The following is a 22190-nucleotide window of genomic DNA, read 5'->3' as shown; positions in this document are numbered from 1 at the left end:
CATAAACACGTTTTACGAGTAGGCCCTTTGACGTATAAACTACTGGACAGTTTAAATTAAATGTGCACATCAAATACACGAACATTTTACGAATAAAAAAAACTTTTGTTTTCCATCATAGTGACATGTTGTAAACTACACTGGTACAAATAATGAGTCTATTTCACAGATTGCTTAACATCTAATGTTCAATTAATTCTTTATCTCATAAACAGCTCTTAAAACTTCAAGAGAAAAGTAACATAGGTAAGCAGAAATAACAAATTTAATATTACTTACAGGAAAATAAAATCAGTACTTTTAATAACAAAGCCTTTTTAAAGTTTAGCCCAAAAGTAAGTTTCATTATTAAAGAATTTTTCTCTACATATTTTATGGTAAACATTATTTGAAGAAGTCTGTTGTGAATATTTTAACGGCTCTCTAATGGACTTTTTATGATATTTACGATCCCTATCGGCGGTTGCGAAATTCGCACTAATTTTTCTTCCGTCTACAAAATGTACACCATGTTATTTATGATGTGTACAATATTAGCGGCCATTAAGACACCCAGACACATGTTAAAGGCTACCTCTTTTTACTAACCCACACTAAGATCTCCAGATAATCTTACGTAACATTAAAAAATAAAAAGAGCAAGCAGTTAAATTTAGACTAATAAGAGATTTTATTAAAAAATCCTGTGTATTACGAAATTTATTAATAAATGCTAGGAAAATCAATTTTAACTGAGGGCCTATCACGAATTATTGTGACACTTACTTTCGTAACGTCATCGATAAAATATGTCAAATTTTGTATGAGATTTTTTGGTATACATTACGCCCGGTAGGGGCGCTGCAGAAATTTTAACACAAATTAATGTCAATAACGTTACGTAAATTTAAAAATATTCGTACTAGGCCCCCCTGATGTTTATTATTATTGTATGAACATTAACGTCAGTGTCCGTATTGTACAGTCGCTTGCAATTGTAAATTATTGCACGATTAACGTTCGTTTTTGTTGCGATGAAAATTGAAAATATCTCCATATAATGACGCTGTCTGATTTATTCCGACATCTGATATACATAATGGATAAGTTTGCAGTTTATTTTGTTGTCAATTTTACTTTTTTTTAAAAGAATCAACGTAACAAATTACCTAAAATCAAACCACATATCATTACAAAAAGGTTATTTGAGAAATTATAGGAATACACATTAGTGGTATACAAATTTAAGTAAAATTGTCTTACTACTAAATATTTTGTATGGGGTAAATTTAATGTGAAACTTTAAATTAAACTCTATTACTAACATTTTCGTACATTGTGAATCAATTCAACCATCTTTTGTATACAAATATCGTCGAACAAAGCGGCTTTCGAAGCACATTGATTTCTGCCTGGTCGCCCACAATGTACTAACACAGTTGATATGTTAAGCGTATATACTATTCGAGAGCATATTCGATACAGATTCTTAGCTTACACTCCGCCGACTCCATTTTCTATTTTCACAGTTTTAAAACAGTTTTCTTTCAAATTTGCTTTGTTTACTAAAAATTCTATTTTTCTATACAAGAAGTCAGTGAATTGTTTCTAAAAGAAGATAAAACAAGCGAATAGAGTAGATTTTTAAAACATTTCGTTACAAGAAAGAGACAAAAGATCGCACGAAAGAAGAAAGCTATATAAAGCATGTGTGTGGTGAAGTGTCACGCTTGACGAAGTTTTTAAAACATTTTCAGTTATTATAAGAAAATACATGAAACCTTATTACGTCTAAAAGCTGCAGAACAGAATGTTGTATTTTTAACTAAGGTTTATATTTCTCGACTGTGGTTAGTACGTGCAGTAAATATACTTCGGTGGATGCTGTTGTAAAACGTCGAGAGAAGATCTAATTTCATAAAGATACTTATATGATTTTTGCGGTGATACGTGCTTTTGTTTGTTACTAATCTTTACAGACATAGGTATGTTTGATTGCATTTCGCTTTACGTTTTCTTTTTCATAGTAATATGGGTATTACTTGTAAAATCTACTATAAAAAATTCTCTAAAAAAAGTTGTTTAAATTTTTATTAATTAAAATTTTTAATACTAATTTCAAAACCAATTCACTGTTACAAAGTCATTAATATTTTCATGTCCAAAAGAGTTGTAGTTAATTAAAACAAAACACATGCACTCACATTCTAACAAAGCCATAGAACACAATAACAATTACTCGTTTCGCTCGTAAATTCAGTTTCAGCATTCGGCAGCAGTAACTGTGAGTGGGAAACGAGCACCTTGGGGTGTGATGTATATTGGATGTTTATATTCGGGTACATTTTCATGTGAGATGCAATGCCCGTAAAGCATTTTATTGCTACCTGTATGTACCATGGGTTTATTCCTCATTTTTCTACATCATTAATTCTAAAAAAAAAAAAAAACATACAGATGAATTGAGATACTCCTCCTTTTTTATATCATAACAAACGTAGCAAACGAGCAAGGGGTCACTTAAATCCGCCTAAATAGCGAAGTAACCTCTGCCCATAGACGCAATTGCCAATGCGTTGCCTACCTTTAATCGCCAGAGGAGAGATACACAGAAAGAGAACATATCCTCTTCCAATGTATCCCTCCTCCCTCCACTACTCCTTCCTATCCATTCCTTATAAAAAGAGGATGGGAAGGGTACGACCACGTGCGAGGCCTCCGGCCCCACACTCATCCGACGAATCGCGGAATTGCTTCCACTTCACGCCTGTCTTCTATGTGGTCCTGGTATTGCACCGAAATCGGTTAAAAAAGAAGATTAGTATGTATGTTCTATTATATATGCCCTATAAGATATCGAGCGTTGTTATTCTGAGATAATTTTACCTACTTTCTATACTACTTGAAAGTATTAATAGATTTATTTACTAGAACTACTTAAGTAGTACGATCAATCTTTACGTCCAAGTCGAAATGTAACTCCTCCTATTTTGTTCTTAAAAACGAGGTAATAGGAAAGCAATACCTATCAATATAATAGTGCAAATTTCTTCTACTGTCATGTTTAAAAGTTAAGTTTAACGTATAAATATTTACACTTTTCAACTAAGTAACTAGGAACATAAATTCATAAAAGTAGCGACTAAAGTTTCTTGAAAGAGAATTTCTCAAAATACATTTAGTTAGGGCTCTTGTGAATCTGTTAACGATGCGCTAATGGACTTTTCATGGCTTTTTTAACATTCTACGGAAATATCTACATTAATATGATTTAAACATCTCACTTTTTTACATAATTCTTAAACATTTGACTAGCGGTTTTCTTGAAAAACGTTCATAATTAAAAAAAACTAACTAGGGTGACGCAGTGACCCAAAGTGGGCCTTGGCCTCCGACAACAAAAGTCTCCACTTTCTCCGATCCCGCGCCGTCCCGACCCAGTCTCGGACCTGTAGGTCCCGAAGATCTCTATCTACCTCATCCATCCAGCGATATCTGGGACGGCCAACTGGAAATAAAAAATAAAATAATTAGTATAATAAAATAAATTAACAATGGTAGACGCCATCAACACCATCTGCTGCACGAATAGGCAGCTGGCCCGGTGCAATCCCGCGACCACACAGAAGACAGGCATGAGGTGGAAGCAATTCCGTGTTTCGTCTAATGAGTATGCGTTCCGGAGGCCTTATTTTAGTCCTCGTTTTGCTTCCCACCCTTTTCATATAAGGGACGGGAAGGGAAACAGGTAGGCAACGAACTTGCAATAGCTGATCTTTATGGGCAGCGGTCACTTCGCTATTTAAACGTATTCGTATAACCGCTTGCTCGTTTGTCACCGTATGATATAAAAAAATACAATATAAGAATGCTTGTAATTCTATGAAATGACTACCTGTCGACCGCGACTCCCTCCGCGCAGAATTAAATAAAAACATAATAGGTATGCAATGTGTTCTTCCAGACTATTATCTACATCTATGCCAAATTTCAACGAGATCCGTTGAGCCTTTCCGGGGATACCTTCAAACAAACATCCATCTAAACATTCGCATTTATAATATTAGTAAGATTTACGACTTGTCAATGCTCATTTGTTTTTCTAAAACGACATGTTGATAAAAAAAATAGCATACATAGTAATATTATTAATACGGTCATATCCACGGTGTTATTATGCAGATGGTATTCAAGACTATAAAGTAATGCAATTAAACCGACTCTATATTAGAATATATTTGCTAAAAATTAATTATTTGACGCTATCTTTTGTGCAAGATTATGTAGCATGAGCCATGATCGATCTTTATAAAGAAATGTAAATTGAAAATCGGTCTGTAAAATTTTAAAACTTTTAAATGGAAATAAAATTTACAGCGAACGTTTAAATTTCTCATTGAATAATCAATAAATCACAGCAACAATGGATTATTTGAAACCGTCATGTACTCACATGAAAAATGTTCCAGATTTAAATGGTGCTCTCTGAAGGTAATAAAATATGGAAATTGTTCCAGTTTTTTCACAATTGGAACAAAAGTGGAGAGACCATCATTTTTACACGAATTTAATTGTGACATAAATCCAACGGATTCGGAATTTTTATTTGATATTTTTAATATTTATAATACATCGGAGATTAACGAGTTTGGCATTTATTTTTATTAACATAACTCATTGAAGTTTCTTCTTCCTATGTACACTTACTTATCTTTAAGATCTTTGAAGACGGTAATCATCTTTATAATCTTACTTATATATAATATAATGTATAATTATATAATATAATAATATTATAAATGCGAATGTTTAGATGGATGGGTGGATGATGTTTGTTTGAAGGTATCTCCGGAAGGGCTCAATGGATCTTTATGAAATTTGGCATAGATAGAATATAATTTGGAAGAACACATAGGCTACTTATTACGTTTTTTTTAATTCCGCGCGGAAGGAGACGCGTGAGACAGCTAGTACTCGTATACTATAATGACGCCTTATACGCAATAATTATAATACATTGTTCACGATGTGACTATGTTGGGTTAGGTACATATGCTAGAATTATGACTTAATTTGTCGCATGATAATTATCCAGTTCATTGCAGTGTTCAACAAAAATAACAACGAATACTTTTCTTTCCGAAATGCGACGTAAAAGTGAACAAACTATGGGAAATGCAATTTTGTAAAAATAAGTTAGGGAAAAATAAGTTTTCCGGGAAAAAAACAATTTACGAAGCGAAGAAAAGCTTAAAAGTTAACGTGATGTATATGAATATAAGTCATATTTTTATCGACATATAATTGCCAAAGTTCTTATACGAAAGTAGAAAAGTTTTCGTTTATCTCACTGCAAACATTTATGAATTCAAGGAAGGTTCAAATTTACTTATTAAAATGGTCGCGTTAAAATATGCCACGTTAGGGCGCCGCAGTCGAATAAATTTCATGCCTTAGCCGCAAACTCGGATATATATCAAGATAAAACTTTTTACTTGATTGAGAAAGCTTAAATTATCAAAAATAATAAACACTAACCTAATACAGAAATCATTATGAATTTCGTAGTCGAAATGTATAGCCTAACCTAACCTTTTAGCACTAGCCTGTTGTAAATTTAAAACTATACTCTCAACTCAAGTATAACTGATTTCTTCAGGTAAATACTTTTATATGCGATAATGAAATTGAAATCCTGCCTTTTGATCTGAATTAAATAGAACTCTCTGCCAAATACTTTTAACAGCTTTATGAATATTTCAAAGGAAAAAAAATCCGCAAGAAACTGAAAAGATTTCTAATAAGCAGCCCGAGTTGGAATTTATCCGTTCAATTCTCAACGGTCCGATATTTGAATTATTTCAGTCTTTGAACTGTGTAGAGGTAACTTTGGGATAATGTGGATTTTTCGACAAATGAGTTATTTTAAAAATTCACATCACATAAGGAGTTTACATTAGATCGGGCCAACAGTTTTATAGGAACGACAGAGATATCGTATGCATATTAGTACGTGTATTTCAATAGCGTTGTCCACATTATGGTGACCTGATAAAACAGTCGGCAACACATTTATCGGACGTTCAGCAACGAGGTGATCGAATCGGCCGTTATTACGTATTGACACCCGCTAGACCCGTTAAGCTGTCTGCGGTAAAACTGGCAGTTCGACCTAATGTGAACTCGGCCTAATCTATACTGAAAAAAAAACAGAAGTAACCTAAGCATGTTATTGCTGCACTGATAGTAGCTTAATGATGTAGATTTCTCACACAAAATGTAAACTAACGACGGCGCGGTAGTAAGTAACAGAAGTGTCAGGTATGAAGCAATATGATTATGCTTAAGAATAAGGTGTTTCGTATCAATAATTTCCCGGAACTGTTAATATAAGAAATAAGATATTTTTCTTCTGAACTAACATTTGTAGAAATAGAAGGAAGAATTCGAAACTAAAATAAAATAGCGCTCAAATACGTCTGCACTTAAACATTTATAGAAGCATCCGAAGGAAGCGGTTTAAGTTTTCTAAGCAATCGACCACGTTGCGATGTCTTGTGGCAATTTTTTTTTTTGTAAGTAACTAGTTAAGGCTCATTCATGAAATAGACAACTAATAAAGACTGACGTACATTTTATGAAACAATTTAGTTTAATAGTTGAACATGTTACTTTTGAAGAAGATGAAAATAACGACTATAAAACCACGACTATTTGGAAAAACAATGGCCAATGGAAAAGTACCAAGATAACTTACTATAAGATAAACTAAATACGGAAGATCATCAAAAATAATAATAGTTTAAAAAAAATAATTATACTCGTATGAACAAATGTATGCCATAAAGTAATTCATTCGATTTACAGATCGCTCCTATATTCGATTGCAGAAAATACGCATTTTATTCATTCTTTGATTTTAATTTTTTCCTTTATCATTTTTCCTATTGTCGTCTTAGGCACAAAGGACCTTAGTACACAAGGCAACGTTAATGTTCGAAACCCGGCGAGCACAGTTACTAAGCGAATTACGCAATACAATGTCTAGAAGTTCGTACACAGCATGCGTTGCCAACATTCCGATCTGTCATCGCCAGTCGCGCGCAACCTGTTTGACAAGATCTTCGTGAGAACAGTTGCTGCGTTTATCAAGTTGGCGGTTCAAGTCTTTACAGTTGATATGTAGTAGCCATGTACATATCGGATAGACGACGCGCGTTGAAAAATCAACGTTGTGTGTACGGAGCGCGCAACACTATTCTCGCGACGAAACGTAAATCTTTCGTACTTTGCCTTGTGTACGAAGGGCCTTATGCAGTAGTTTATTCTTCCTAACAGCTGCGAAGTTGTTTTGTCACGCCGAGGTTGAATGATGCATCGCTGCGTTCATAAGCTCTGTCTCATTAAAACTTGTTTGTAGAGGAAATGATAAAATTTTTCCATCGGGAACTGCTACAATATATTCTGAAAAAACCTTGGAAAACTAGGGTATGTTTATAGAAATTTCAGATTAACTTTGCTTTGGTTTTTAGCACCTTATAATATGTTTTAGTTTCAGGAAAATACATGTCACAATTTTTTATGAGGGCACAATCGACGAGGTTCATTTCTTCTTATAATTTTGTTAATAATTTATACAGGAAAAATCTAAATCAACAATGTACAAAGATTCATAATTGCAAATACCTATTTTCATATTCTTCTTCTCCAATGCCAAAGACCAAAAGACTACGAGCTATAAAAGGTATAATGTATATACAAGAATGAACAAAATAAAATCACCGTATCGACTGTCTGTAGAAAATATGTACGTTACTATGAAAAGGTCGAACGAGTTCTTTAAAAGTTGGAGCTGCCGAGCATTTTACGTGCTCTGTCTACGCCAAGGATTCCAAAGAATTTATAGCATCGGATCACGTTGCAAGTAATCTAGAATATGTAAGACTATGTTGATATATTATATTTTATATTTGAACATGAAGTACTAATTTATTTATATAAAGAAAAAAATGAAATATTACTTGCGATGTTTGTTTAAATTACTATTCTAGAAAGGTCTAGATCAAAGTAAACAATCTTCTTGCATTGCTGTTTCTAAAAAAATTAATAAAAACAGTTACAATTAAATATGTTGCCTGCAGCTATTTGTTAAATAACAGTAAACCATTAGTTAATTTTAATACAAATTTTAATTTACCAAATTATCTACAATGAAAAAAATGCATAATTTCTTATTCTTATATTTGCCAAATTTTGATAATGTTCTAACTTTTTCTATATTTTCTAAAGCCTTCCAACCCGTTCAGCTGCGAATAAATCACAAAACTAAGACTTGTAAATCCTTACAGCTGTTATCAGAGCGAAACGACTATAAAAACAACATAACACTGCCATTATAGAAGGAGTATCAGTATTCTGCGGAAAAATACGTTACATCTTATTAGAATTTGTGACGTAAGTATCAGGCTTTATCATATAGAGCTTTTGCCCGAGACTCCGTCCGCGGGGAAATTAAAAAAAAACTTAATAAGTAGCCTATGTTTTCTTCAAGAATATGTTCTACATCTATGCCAAATTTCAGCCATATCGTACGTCGATACGTACTGAACAAACATCCATCCATTTATTTAAACTTTTGCAATTATTATATTAGGAAGATTTGAAATTTACACGCAGAGGTATTTGGTCTTCTGCATCCGTAGATAAATAATTTATAGTTGATTAATGATAGTAGAGTCTGCGGATGTCTATTGGTCGTCACTTTATTATTTCAGCGACACCAGGTGGCCGCTTATTCGTTTCTTCTTCTTTTTAGTTCGTCCTGTGCTACCCGAATCCAGGACTCCCGCAACCTTTTTACCGGAGGCCTGTCCACACTGCGTCAACTTGTTCGTGACCGCCATTCCGGCCGTCTTTTTTGCGAGCAACATGGCCGGCCTAACGTCACTTAAGGTTTACAATACTTAGAGCAATGTGGACTACCTTGTTCTGCTGGTACCATATGTTATAATAATGTTCCTTATAAAAGAATTATACCGATACTGTGATATAAAATTAATTGTGACTACTCGAAAATTTTTAATAAAAAAAATCAATTTCGATACAATATACCTTAGGTTTTATAAAAGATTTCCCTTTACTTTTGCACCGTTCAACCAATTTAGCTGCAAATAAATCATCTAATACGACACTTCAAAGCCTTCCCGCTTCTCCGAACAATATCAGAAAAATAATATAGCCTCGAAAATAACAGAACCTATAACAGCAAGCCTTATGTTCCCTCTTTTGCTCTTTTTTTACTACTCTTTAAATCTTATTTACTATTTCCATTCGGTAAAGATAGTAAAGACATACGAAAATATCTCCATTTAATAACACGAGATATTTGATTGTTTCTTTTTGCTTCCGAAACTACTGAAATGATTTGAAAAATTATTTCACTGTTGGAAAGCCACACTATCCCCGGGTGACATAGGCTATATTTTACCAGTTTGTTTTTACTATCGCGCGGATAAAGTCGCGGGCAACTGTTAAGTAGTATATATACTCGTATATAAAAGTAACTGACAAACCATTTGGACTTAATAATAAACGATCTTGTTAACATAAAAAATCTTAGTCATTAAGTTTCTGAGCTCTCTATTATTGAAAATAAATTTAATAAATGTAACATTTTCTTCCATTACGTATAATTTTATATGCCATTTTAGTACCACCGTAATGGTCTTTCATCAAACTTTTTATTCACAACAGCGAGATACGCATCGCATCGTTACAGCTGCGCTGCTGAAAGATAAAATGTTTACAACATGATCGGATCAGTTTCACGTTCATTTAAATATTAGCATATTGTTTTAAATTTAATAAAAATAAGCTCTAGTCTTGTGCTAGGTTCATGACAGTCGATCGGCTTGATTCGAACACACAACCACGTGATCGAATGTCTGTAGCCTTAACCTTTGGCTACCATGTCGTGTGTGTCGTGTGTCACCGACCGTACATTAATTGCGGATGTTAAATCAATTAAAAGTTGTCGTAGTTCAAGAGCCAACACTTTATGGTATTCTGTGTTGAACTACGCCCATCAAAAATGTCAGTTGCTTCGTAACTAATGAATATTACAATAAAATTTCATCTACAAAGAGATTCGAATGACCTACGCGTTATTACATTATAATTTCCAATAACGCGGCCGGGAAGCGAAGGTAAATAACGTTTCGACAAAGACAAACAGTTGCCTGCGCTGTATAAAATCAGGTAGGGACCATTCGTTCCCAATTGTCGCTCCAAATTGATTGCTTAATAAAATTACCTTATTAAATGTTGGTTGTACAAACAATGGATTCACGGCTGTGGTTCAAAATTAATGAAGTGTTAATGTTATAATATTCAATTAACGTATAAAAAACTAAGAGTGAAAAATTTTACTTTTTATTTCTGAACTCAAAAACTATCGAACGATTTTATTAAAAAAAAAAACTGATGAACAATGCCCTTAACATACTTCGAGAAACCTCACTCTACAAAAGCCTCCCTTATCCTGTTAAAATATTGAAGTTACAGCCCAAGCCGAGACTCATGAAGGAGCCGTCGAGCTTAGTTACTCATAAACGAAGTTTAGGCTAAGCGCCATCCGCGCTCCACCACCTCAAGCCAGATGAAACTGTAAATGCCTCTTCAAATCAAATAGTGGCTAGTTAGTCAGAAATAAATGAAGTTACAATAGACATACGAATAGGTACATAAAATAAATCATAATGCAACCAATGAAAGACTAAGAAACAAATGATAGCAATTAATAGTAAACAATTTATTAAGTGTGAAGAATGGAACTTATTGCAGTCTTAATTGAAGGATTCATAATGAATTCTTGGCTACGCTAACGTGGTAGATCTAGTCATTTATAAGCGCGACTGTACCGGATTGTTTTCTATTCTCATCTGTATTTTATATCCAACAGACTTTCGATAGACGCATAATGAAATAAACATACTCGTCTTAAATGTGTTAAAGCTTATTATTATTATTTTTTTATATTTGTGACCTACAATGTATTATGGAGTTTTAATTAATTAAAACAAAGCTGCATTATGTTCAATTGACTCATTTACATGTCAATAGAATGGAAACAACATCAACAAAACGGTTTATTTATGATAAACTAGTTGTCGTCCGAGACTCCTTCCGCGCGGAATTGAAAAATAACTTTATGAGTAGCACATGTGTTCTTCTACATGTGTACCAAAATTCATCAAGAACCGTTCCGGAGATACCTTCATATAAACATCCATACATCCATCTAAGCATTCGTATTTATAACATTAGTAAGAATTATGATACTTAAATGAATTTTCCATCAAAAATAGCTTTATAAAAAGCAGCGTTTGCCTTTTGGGATTAGAATAATTACATGAACTATTTACTTTTAACTTCTACTGCTAAACTATATCTAGAGTATAAGATCAGTGATTGCAATTGGATTTAAGTAACACTCTGCTTATATATACGATTTATTTACCAAAATCCCAATAGTCCCTCATCCATCTCATGTTTAATCGTTATTAAATTTAAAATCTGTTAAAAAAACAATTCGTTGTCGCGAATCGCATTTAGTATTAAAACGATACAAACAAAACAAGAACCGCAAACGTTTATTTTCATTTAGGCTTTGAAATATTCATTAACAAGCGAGCAGAGCTAGTTCAAACATGATGCACGTACAAAAGCGCAGAGTGATTTTCCAAAAGCGAATTAGTGATGCAAATAAAATGAAAACATTTTCATTTGGTTATTGCCGTCAACTCGAATGTATTGTCCTATTTTCTAAATACAATCTAACAAACAAAATCTATCAACATCTCTACTCTACTCTACACGTAGTAAAAATATTTGTTTATTTTTTTTAATAAGAGAAGGGGGCAAACGAAGGACGGGAACACCAAGGTGATCATCGACGCCCGCGCATAGACATCCAAAACATTACATTTTAACTTGCAAACAGTATGATTAAATCTGACATGATTTTTTATGTGTCCTACTAGCTGTCGCCCGCGACTCCGTCCGCGCGGCATTAAAAAAACATAATAAGTAGCATATGTGTTCTTCCAGACTATATTCTACATCTGTGCCAAATTTCATCATGATCCGTTCTGCCGTTCCGGAGATACTTTCAAACAAACATCCATCCATCCATCTAAACATTCGCATTTATAATATTAGTAAGATTAAAGAGGCAAGCTGATGAAGACGTGAAGCAACATGGGGCAATGTTTATGAAAAATAAAAAATTACAAGCACTTAGTTATAATATATATTAAGGGGCGCGTACGAGATAATGGTATAATATTTTTGTAATTCAAGTTACAATGACACGTTTAAAAATGTAACTAAAAATAATTAATAACCAAGTGTTTCGCATATGACATCCTTACAACAAAGCAAAAATCCCAATCCTAAGTTTATCTGCCGCCTCGCAAAATGTTTGTTTGGGCCGTTATTGCGTCGCGTGACGTTTTCGCCCGAGGCGCGTACTTTGTATTCCTACTAAACAATATTGGCGGTATCTTAGTGTAAGAATAACGACCCTTTATATTTACGCTATAAGTTACGACAAATATTTGTAGGCGTCTCCGCAACAGGGACAGAATAAATGACACTTAAAAATATCATTTATCATTAATAAATACAAAAGTATTGTATAAATAAATTAATTTAAGAGTAATCCATGTATCCTTACTATTCTTCACTAATCTTCACTAATATTATAACCGTGAAAGTAACTCTGCCAGTGTGTCTGTCGCGCTTTCACGCCAAAACCACTGAACCTTTTGAAATTAAATTCCTCTTGGATTTCCTTTTGTAAAGAAAAAAAGAATAAGATGACAAGGCAGCTTCAGTACGACGATGGCGCTAGTGAGCTGTCACAATTTAGTTTGACTCATGCCCACCAGGTCTGAATACTTCGCCGGTAATGTGGCGGATGCCCTCTCTCGTGTGTTCCGAGGGAGGGCATCATATAGAGTGATGGGAGGGGGCGTTACATCCGGCCCCTCCCCACACGTGTCGAGCCCCTACCAAGGGGCTCCCCTAGCCGGGTCGTGGATAGACTAACATAGATGCCACGGCCCGGTCAGGCGAAGGAGAACACCGCGGGGTTTAGTGGGTAGTCCGGCCTTATAAGGCCGGGAGTCCCACACGAAACCGAAGTGCGTAAATGCGTTCCCCGCGTCAAAAAAAAAAAAATACTTCGCCGGTCTAAATATGCCTCAGATGAAGAATTATATAGATATGGCACGCGCGTTCACCCGTAAGGGACAGATAGAGAGTACTATAGACTATACCTATATATAAGTGAAAGGATTGGGGTTACCAGTTATTTGTTTTGTCCCGAAAATGAATAATTACGATATAATTTAATATATACCAATTTATATATTCCCAATTACATTGTAATTAATAAACGTAATAAATATAAAAAACAATGCGTAATTTTTGTTTATGTGACTAAGATTACGTAAACAGATTTTTTTAGTAATACTTAGTCAATATGTATGTACTTAGTATGTTTAATATAAAATAATTGAAACAAGTTTATTCATTATGTGACCATTTATATACCAAAATGAACTTAACAAAACATAGATTCTTATGACACTAAAGTTTATTCAAAATGACCTCCGTGATTTTGAATACAGGCCTTCAATCTGCTCGGCCAGTCGTCTATCACAGCACGAACGAGGTCCATGTCAATATCGGCGGCTGCCTTAATCAAGGATGTCTGAGTGACTCCAAAAAAAGAATTTCCCGATATTTTTTTCCCGCTTACCGCTTCAACAAAGCGCGGCATCTCTTCAGTCTTAGGTCCATTAGACGAGCATTCAAACGATGTCCTGTTTTTCTTCGATATGCACGAAGCCCTAAGTCTTCATAAAAAGCTACAAAAAACATACCAATATTATAATCATATAATTTTAAATTACTCTGTAAATCATTACAGTGAACACTACATGTAAAACTACTTAATATTTAACTATTTTGATTGTAATTTCTAAGAAATAAAAATTTACATGGGACAAATTAAAAAGCATACTCTTTAAAATCAACGGGATAAGAAAGTATCAAATATTTAAAAACACAGCAGCAATACTAGTATTAAAAACTCCTTTTGAAATCTGTTGAAAATAGTATAAAAATGTGAATTGTTTCATTTATATACATTATACATACTATAATTTATTTCCCCTAAATTCAGGGTAATTTTTACAACAAGATGGTGGTATTATTTTTACGGGTAATAACCAACCAATTTGAAAAGAAGTTTAATATGGCCGCTTGTTTCCCAGATCTACAGTATATTATTTGACACAAATGACATCTGCGTTTGGGCGCATAATGTTCGAAAAATACGATTTTATTTTAGCTGATTTTACACGTATTTTAACATATTAGTTATTACAAAGACTGTAAAGAACAACTATTTTGTATTTTCTTCCTTATTTTGTATGAATACATTTGAATAGTTGCGTAGTTACAGTACTTACGAGTGAAAGGTTATGTTTTCCTCTTTTCGCTCACTACGGCTTTTACATCCAACAATACAGCAGTATACCATGTTTTATAAACTTTACCTAACTAAAACTGAAATATCAAAATATTTTTACACAATTACAGCGACTAAGTACTCTCAACTTTCGAAAAATAGCACGAATGTCAAACTTTGTTAGGGACAACCTAGGTTGCTTGTTGGGGACAACCTTTGTTCCAAACAAACTCCAAAGCCTGGTACGCAGAAAGGGACAGAAGATAGTTATCCCTGTCTTTGTCACGTCACAGGAATTGGGTATAACTGTATCTCTCTCACTCACGGTATTATTATTACCGTGTCATAGACTTGAAATATGCTATGTCTATACTCTATATATTATCTGTCAAGTACTGTCAATGAACTGTCAATCAATTTAAAAGAGACAAGCTTAATTATAACTATGGTAAACAAGAAACATTAAAATGGTACATAAACCAAAAATAAATTTGCAGAAGTGCTAATTGAAAAAGGTAATATATATGTTTCATCTGTGTATTAAAATCTAGTACGGATTGTGAGATTTCATGTTCAGTGTAAAGCTTAGACAGGAAGGTAAAAAACAATATATAAACACTTCTAAGATGTCCCACTTCATTGAAAACACCTCGAGACGTTTCCTTTATTAATTATTTATTAGATCTATTATAGTATACTTTGGAAATATATTATGTCAATGTTTACATGGGCAGATAGCATAGTATTTAAATAGAAGTAAAATTAATCAGTATGACAATACAGATTAAAGATGTAACATATCAATACCTAACTATTTTGAAATTAAAATAATAATGACTTTTTGTAAATAACAAAATGTGTTTCATATAAATCAGTCCACAATTTTTGAAACAGTATTTATTTTATGTTACCTATTTTCAGGTACCACAAGGTGTATTTTTGAGCAACTGAAATTATCAGTAACATAGAGATCCTTTTTAGAATCATGAATAGGAATTATTGGATTTGTAAGAAGTAAGTTAATAAAAGATAGTTTTTAATTGTTTCTTGTTTTTGTGATTTTAACCATATGATTTCACTGTCTAGTTTTACAGTACAATCAGTTGTGGTAAAAAAAAGATAATATTAGGTTTCTGTGCATGTAATTTAACCGTGGAAATCTAATATAATAATGATACCTATGACTTAATTTCTAAGCGCTATAAAATAAAAACCTCTTCACTTATATTTTGAATTGTCTTTACATTTTTGTTAATTATTAGCCAATATGAGGTAGGCCAGTTTCCTTGTACAAATTGTCCCAGAACTTCATTCGTTCTTTGTCTGCATATTGACCCATTGCCATATTTTCTTCTATCTTCAGATATTCTTTACCATGTGCGGTGTATGGTTGCCATTTGATGCCTAAACTGTGGTCAGGCGTGGGATTGCTGTGAAAAAGTTAAATTATTGTTTATTTAAATGTTATTTTAGTCTTTACACATTTAATAAAAGGGTTTTACTAAGTTTGGTATGAGGTTGAAAGATATTGTAATTTGAATAAACCCAGAAATTTTAAAAAATATTGTTTCTTACCCAAATTTAGCAAAATTAGTCCATAGTGTAGTAACTTTAAGTGCCAATTCGCGTAATCTAGCTTGTTCATCATATGGTTTTTTGTTCAAAAAGTTATAGAACATATAGAAAAGTTCGTCGGCGTGACTCGCACCCTTTAGATGGTTATATCCAGTGAAATTCTTGATGATATTAAGGTCAGTGTCATAGTTGAATCTGTACATGTAGACTGGCTGTCCATACTCGCTGTATAGATTAGCAAATCGATGTGTATTGTAAAAGAAATGAATATCACTACCGATATTTTCAATGATTTCCGCATCACTTCTCGTCAAATTTCTTCCATTTACATAAAATTGTCTCAATCTATCCCCGTATTCTTTGAGTTTTGCTTCATTTACATTACTCGCTAGTTCTTTTGTTATAAAATAAGATGGGTCCCTGTTGTATACGTCTAATTTGTCAGCTAAATAATTTATGAGGACTAAATCCTCTGCGGAGTTATATCCAATCATTAATGGTACTTCAGCAGCTTCACCGTCTAATAGAGTTTGTAGTGGCTCTTCGTTCATAAAAGCTTTAACGCCTTTAAACTTCTTTTCAATTACAGGTATGAAATAATCAGGTAACCCTCTATATGTTTCATCGAATGTCATAGTTTTTTGTGCAAGGTTCGTAAGAAGAGTGGCATTTAATCCACGTAAATATGCCAATAATTCGTAAGAGTTATTAGTATCGATGCCTAAAAGTTTTCCAGCTCGGAAAGCCCGTTCTTTTGCATTCCTGTCTATAGCCCAATCGTGTATGATGGTGCCGCTCTGTGCTATAACCTTGTTGAAGAGACCTTTAGATATTGGTGATAGCATATGTGAGGTGACCGAACTTGAGCCTGAACTTTCTCCGAATATTGTAATATTATCAGGATCTCCACCAAATTTAGCAATATTGTTCTTAATCCATCTTAAGGCAGCAGCTTGATCTTTCATTCCCCCATTTCCTGGTACGTCTGGTGAGTCTAAGCATAGGAAACCGAGAAGTTCCAAGCGGTAGTTAATAGTAGCTAAAATTACATCGTGACGTATTAACAAGTCAGGACTGAAAGTTTCTGAATTGCCTGAATTATAGCTATAACTTCCACCATGTATGAAAACCATGACTGGTATTTTGGATTTCGGGTTTAAAGACTTGGTGTAAACATTGACGAAGAGACATTCTTCGCTGCCGACTATGAGTTGGTTAATGGATAGATCGTACTGGGTGCAAATTGGGCCGTGTTGTGTTGCATCTCGAACACCTTTCCAATATTTTGGTGGTAGCGGTGCCTGGAAAATAACGTGAATGAAATTAAAGAAACTAATACAAACAAACTAATACAGGTATAATTCACAAATTGTTATGGAAGCATTAAAACTGTTATTAAAATAGTCTGAACTAATAAATAGATACTATGATGTAATACGAGGAAATCTTCTAATATGGCTTTAAAGGTCGAAAAACGACTAGGCATTGTCATTTGTATAGGATTATTATTTTAAAAGTTTACCTGGAACCTGGCATCACCTGTCGGTGCTTGTGCATATGGGATACCCTTAAAGCTGTAGTATGCAGACCCATCTAGCGCAGTAGCCACCGCACCTTTCAGTGAACCTTCTTGTACATGTACAATAGGGCTGTCCTGGAAAAATTTAAATATATGTCTATAAAAGATGAAACCGATAGAGTTATATCTCTATGCCCCCGAAGTACTGGTCCTATAGTCTATTGAGGCTTGGAATTATGCACAGAGAGTTCTGGTACTACTTAGTCTTAGCATTAAGATATGATGTTTCGAAAGTCATCTTCTAAAGTTTCTAAAGTAGAATAACTTATTTCCAATTTCTGCATAGGTCTGTGAAATCAATTTCCAAAGAACATCTTATTATCGTGTTTCAAAAATCCATAAATTTGCGTAAAATAATCTTATTCATTCTTATTTTATTAATTTATTTTATAAAAATTTAATATTTTGTTAAGAATGGATTTCAACTTACTTGATTATCATGTGTTTTAAATTTTCTACTCGAACAACATTCTGAAAACAAACATACAACAACAACAACAATGGTCTTGTAACTCACCATTGTGAATGATATCATGTTTGAAATTTAAATTGAAAAAACAAATATGATAACAGAAAAACAAATTTAAAAAAAAACTTGTTTACGCCGCACGAGACAGTGCGTCTCTGAGTCCAATAGCACACTGAAACAGTTTATATTCGTAATGCCATAAAACGACGCGCAAAACACTGTCATTGGCTAGGGTTGGCAATTAAATTAAAATCAAACTTTGTATATATGTATTAATAAAATTACTGAATAAATTTTCTTTTTTTTCGGTTTTCTTATCTTACTAATATTATAAATGCCAATGTTTGGATGGATGTTTGTTTGAAGATATATCCAGAACGGCTCAACGGATCTCGGTGAAATTTGACATAGATGTACTTATTATGTTTTTGTTTTAATTCCGCGCGGACGGAGTCGCGGGCGACAGCTACTATTCCAATAAATACAAAATAATATAATCTCGATTATTTTAAACTGGTAAGATTTTAGTTTACATTTGTTTTTAATAAACTCAACAGCTACACTATGTGAAAACACTTAGTGATTTCCGTATGAAAACGTTGCCACTTTTAATAATGTAAAAATAATAAATTTAAATGTAGCTCTGTCGTGTATCTTTGTTAGATTACCATTCTATTTTCACGTTACATATGCAATTCTATAATTCATTGCCGCTATTAATAGAACTGTGACAATTGTTTATCAATCATGTCTTGGAATGTAATATTTACTGAGTGGGAAGTATTACTGAAAAACATAGGATTTCACAAACTAAATGTAATGTAAATGTTTATTTGAAATTACATGATTTGTTTGTAAGATCGATTAACAACTGTCATTGATGTACGGAACACCGGCTTCCTTGTACAATTCGTTCCAGAAGTTCATCCTCTCTCCGTTGGCATAGTTTCCCATAGACATTATATCTTCGATCTTAAAGAATTCTTTACCACGTCTTGTGTAGGGTAGCCATTTTGCATCTAGACTATCATCCGGCGTAGGATTCCTAAAAAAAAAAGATACAATTGGAAACCATACAGATTAAGGTAACAGATATATGAATGTAAAAGAAGCGAGAAAGGTGTACCAGAACCGAACAGAATGTAGTTCTGTGGTCTCAGGCAGAGAATTTTTTTGTTGTTAAAAGCCCGAAAAATTATTATATTACGTATTCTAATACAAATACATAATTACTAGTAAGTTACTATAATCAGATATATTTATGCTACATATCGCTAAGTTCATTTTCCTGAAATGTCTACTTCCATTAGTCGCGATACTCGGGACTTTTTGCGTTAGTGGAAATAGAATACACGACCCTACGTCTAGCTGGTAAAAAATAAGCACTTACACAAGAATATATTGCTCATACTACTCATACATTCTAAATAATTGTACAATAACAAACCTTATTAGTGTCCTTATCTCATTACTAGGACAAAGAATATTCGTAACAACACTTTAATATGACTCAATTTAACGCATGACTCAAAAAATTACCAGACGATACAAGACTCACGGCTTTTCACTCGTTTTCCTGTTGCCACTTCGTGATGAGGAAAATCGTCTCAATAATTGTTAAGACTCAATTTATAAACAACTTTATGGAGATTTCATACGTACTTGTTCCATAAGTTGAAGAGGAAAAAGAAAACATTCTACTAAAATTTTATCTACCCAAGAAAATTTAATTATACGAAATGGTCAGTCACGACCAGGAACTTTCAAATGGTATACCAATACCTACATATAATAAATTTGACAAAACATTAATTTTTAACGATTTGTTTTTCATTAACCTAATTTAAAACCCATTTTGATACTTTATTATCAGTTTTCCATATTATTAGGGTTTTCTAAATAATTCCAAATTAATTGTTCTAGTTAATGTGATATCAATTAATTTTCAAGTAAATAAAATGTCACGGTAATTAATAAATGGAGCCCGAAGAGAGGATATTTGTATAAACTAACTAATGAGATGATTTATTTTGCCATTACATTGCATGTGAAATTGTTATAAGCTATAATTTTAGTGTAATATATTTGATTATGTACTAATTATGTTTACTTACCCGGTTTTAGCAAAATTAGTCCATAAGGTTGTCATTTTAAGAGCTAATTGTCTTAGTTTTTCTTGTTCGTCATACGGTTTCTTGTTCAAAAAGTTGTAGAATAAATAGAAAAGTTCATCACCATGACTTGCACCTTCTAATTCTGCATATCCGGTGATTTTTTTTAATATATTTAAGTCTGTGTCATAATTAAATCTGTACATGAAAACAGGTTTGACTGCGGCACTGTACAAATGAGCAAAGCGGTGCGTGTTGTAAAAGAAATGAATATCGCTTCCAAGACGCTCGATAGCTTGTGGATCGTCTTTTGTTAAATTCTTATTACCCAAGTATATTCGTTTGATTCTCTCTCCAAATTCTCTTAGTTTCTCCTGTGATAACTTTTCCGCGATTTCTCTTTGTACGTGATACGATGGATTCTCATTATAAAAGCCAAGTTTTGGTAACAGGAAAGTAATCAGTGTCAAACCCTCGGCTGAATTGTAACCGATCATGAGAGGAACTTTGTTCACTTTACCATTAGCTAGAATATTCACAGGTTCTTCATCAATAAAAGCTGTAATACCTTTGAATTTCTTTTCAACTACTGGTACGAAGTAATCTGGTAATCCTCTCCAAGTCTCCTCTGTTGTCATAGTCTTCTGAGCAAGGTTTGTAAGTAGCGTTGGTTTAAGACCACGCAAGAATTGTAATAGTTCGTTCGTATCATTGGTTTCTTTTCCTAAAAGTTTTCCTGCTCTAAATGCTCTTTCTTTGGCATTCCTGTCGTTTGCCCAATCTTGAAGGCAAGTGCCACTCTCTACAATCGCTCGGTTAAATAAACCTTTGGACATTGGTGAAAGAAGATGTGAAGTAACTGAACTTCCACCAGAACTCTCTCCGAAAAGAGTTATGCTATTAGGATCGCCTCCAAAATGCGCAATATTGTCTTTAACCCAACGTAATGCGGCTACTTGATCTTTCATGCCAGCATTACCTGGAACTTCGGGAGTATCCAAAGCCAAATACCCTAATAATTCTAAGCGATAATTCATCGTCACTAATATTACATTGTGCCTTAGAAACAAATCAGGGCTAAAAGTTTGAGAATTGCCGGAATTGAAACTGTAACTGCCGCCGTGAATGAAAATCATTACTGGAATTTTTGCATCCGCTCGTAGTGATTTCGTGTAGATGTTGACAAATAAACAGTCTTCACTACCTTCCACTATTTGCGATATTGAAAGGTCGTATTGAGTGCAAACAGGACCATGATCGATCGCATCGCGGATACCTTCCCATTTTCTTGGCGGCAATGGTGCCTAAAATTGCATAACAATTTCATAAACTAGAATATAAAAAGGTACGATGCAGAATCTTAACATAAAGTCAAAAAGAAAATGATAAAATTGGTTCTATTAAAAAATATTAATGTAAATCACCTGAAACCGTAATTCCCCGAATGGCGCCAAAGCATAGGGCACTCCTTTGAAACTATAATATGGTGTACCGTCCAAAAGAGTAGCCGCAATTCCTCTTAACTTACCCTCTCTTACAGTCACAATTGGATTCCTCTGAAAAATAAATAAATGTGGTACTTAAGACAAGTAGGACTTTTAAATGTATGAGTGTACATAACATCAGTGTACAACAACGAAACATTGCCGTTAAAAAGTTGTAATCTGTGTATTTAGACGAAAGGAATATTAATTTTAGGTGAGTTTTGTAGGGTTAATTTTTAGTTGTATCAAATAAAATTCGACTTACTTCATTAGTATTGTTTTGCTGGGCTAAACACGTCACTGATAATACACATAAATATAAGACAAGAATCGCATGTGACTCCATTATCCTTATTGAATGGCACGTCATCATTCTTCTGCGGTCTCAGCCGCAATGCAATGCGTGAAGGTTCATGTTTCCTATAGTTTTATATTTGCTATTATATGAATCATT

General features: G+C 33.5%; 2 protein-coding genes across 2 annotated transcripts; both read right to left on the bottom strand.

Moving 5' to 3' along the window:
- Window positions 1-15769: 15769 nt before the first annotated feature.
- Window positions 15770-18338, bottom strand: LOC106709846 (esterase B1). Its single transcript, XM_014501730.2, has 4 exons — window positions 18103-18338; window positions 17616-17747; window positions 16094-17394; window positions 15770-15948 (listed from the first exon to the last, which is right to left on the bottom strand). Exons 1-4 carry the CDS (start codon window positions 18205-18207, stop codon window positions 15777-15779), a joined length of 1710 nt encoding a protein of 569 aa, XP_014357216.2. The 5' UTR covers window positions 18208-18338; the 3' UTR covers window positions 15770-15776.
- A 659-nt stretch (window positions 18339-18997) lies between these two features.
- LOC106709928 (esterase FE4-like) lies at window positions 18998-22165 on the bottom strand. The gene is made up of 4 exons (XM_014501852.2): window positions 22002-22165; window positions 21677-21808; window positions 20256-21556; window positions 18998-19186 (listed from the first exon to the last, which is right to left on the bottom strand). Exons 1-4 carry the CDS (start codon window positions 22107-22109, stop codon window positions 19006-19008), a joined length of 1722 nt encoding a protein of 573 aa, XP_014357338.2. The 5' UTR covers window positions 22110-22165; the 3' UTR covers window positions 18998-19005.
- Window positions 22166-22190: the final 25 nt, after the last annotated feature.

This window comes from Papilio machaon, chromosome 6, assembly GCF_912999745.1.
Source record: "Papilio machaon chromosome 6, ilPapMach1.1, whole genome shotgun sequence".
Lineage (NCBI taxonomy): Eukaryota > Metazoa > Arthropoda > Insecta > Lepidoptera > Papilionidae > Papilio > Papilio machaon.
Note: the sequence above shows the minus strand (reverse complement) of the source record. Positions and strands in the feature narration are given on the sequence as shown.

What these genes read in the sequence shown, in the direction of transcription:
- LOC106709928 (XM_014501852.2), bottom strand. Translation starts at nt 22,109, where the DNA reads ATGATGACGTGCCATTCAATAAGGATAATGGAGTCACATGCGATTCTT. An exon ending in TCGGGGAATTACGGTTTCAG is followed by an intron (nt 21,557 to 21,676) that starts GTGATTTACATT and finishes ATGCAATTTTAG; the next exon opens with GCACCATTGCCGCCAAGAAA. An exon ending in ACTAATTTTGCTAAAACCGG is followed by an intron (nt 19,187 to 20,255) that starts GTAAGTAAACAT and finishes TTTTTTTTTTAG; the next exon opens with GAATCCTACGCCGGATGATA.
- LOC106709846 (XM_014501730.2), bottom strand. Translation starts at nt 18,207, where the DNA reads ATGATATCATTCACAATGGTGAGTTACAAGACCATTGTTGTTGTTGTT. An exon ending in TTAAAACACATGATAATCAA is followed by an intron (nt 17,748 to 18,102) that starts GTAAGTTGAAAT and finishes AAATTTTTCCAG; the next exon opens with GACAGCCCTATTGTACATGT. An exon ending in ACTAATTTTGCTAAATTTGG is followed by an intron (nt 15,949 to 16,093) that starts GTAAGAAACAAT and finishes ACTTTTTCACAG; the next exon opens with CAATCCCACGCCTGACCACA.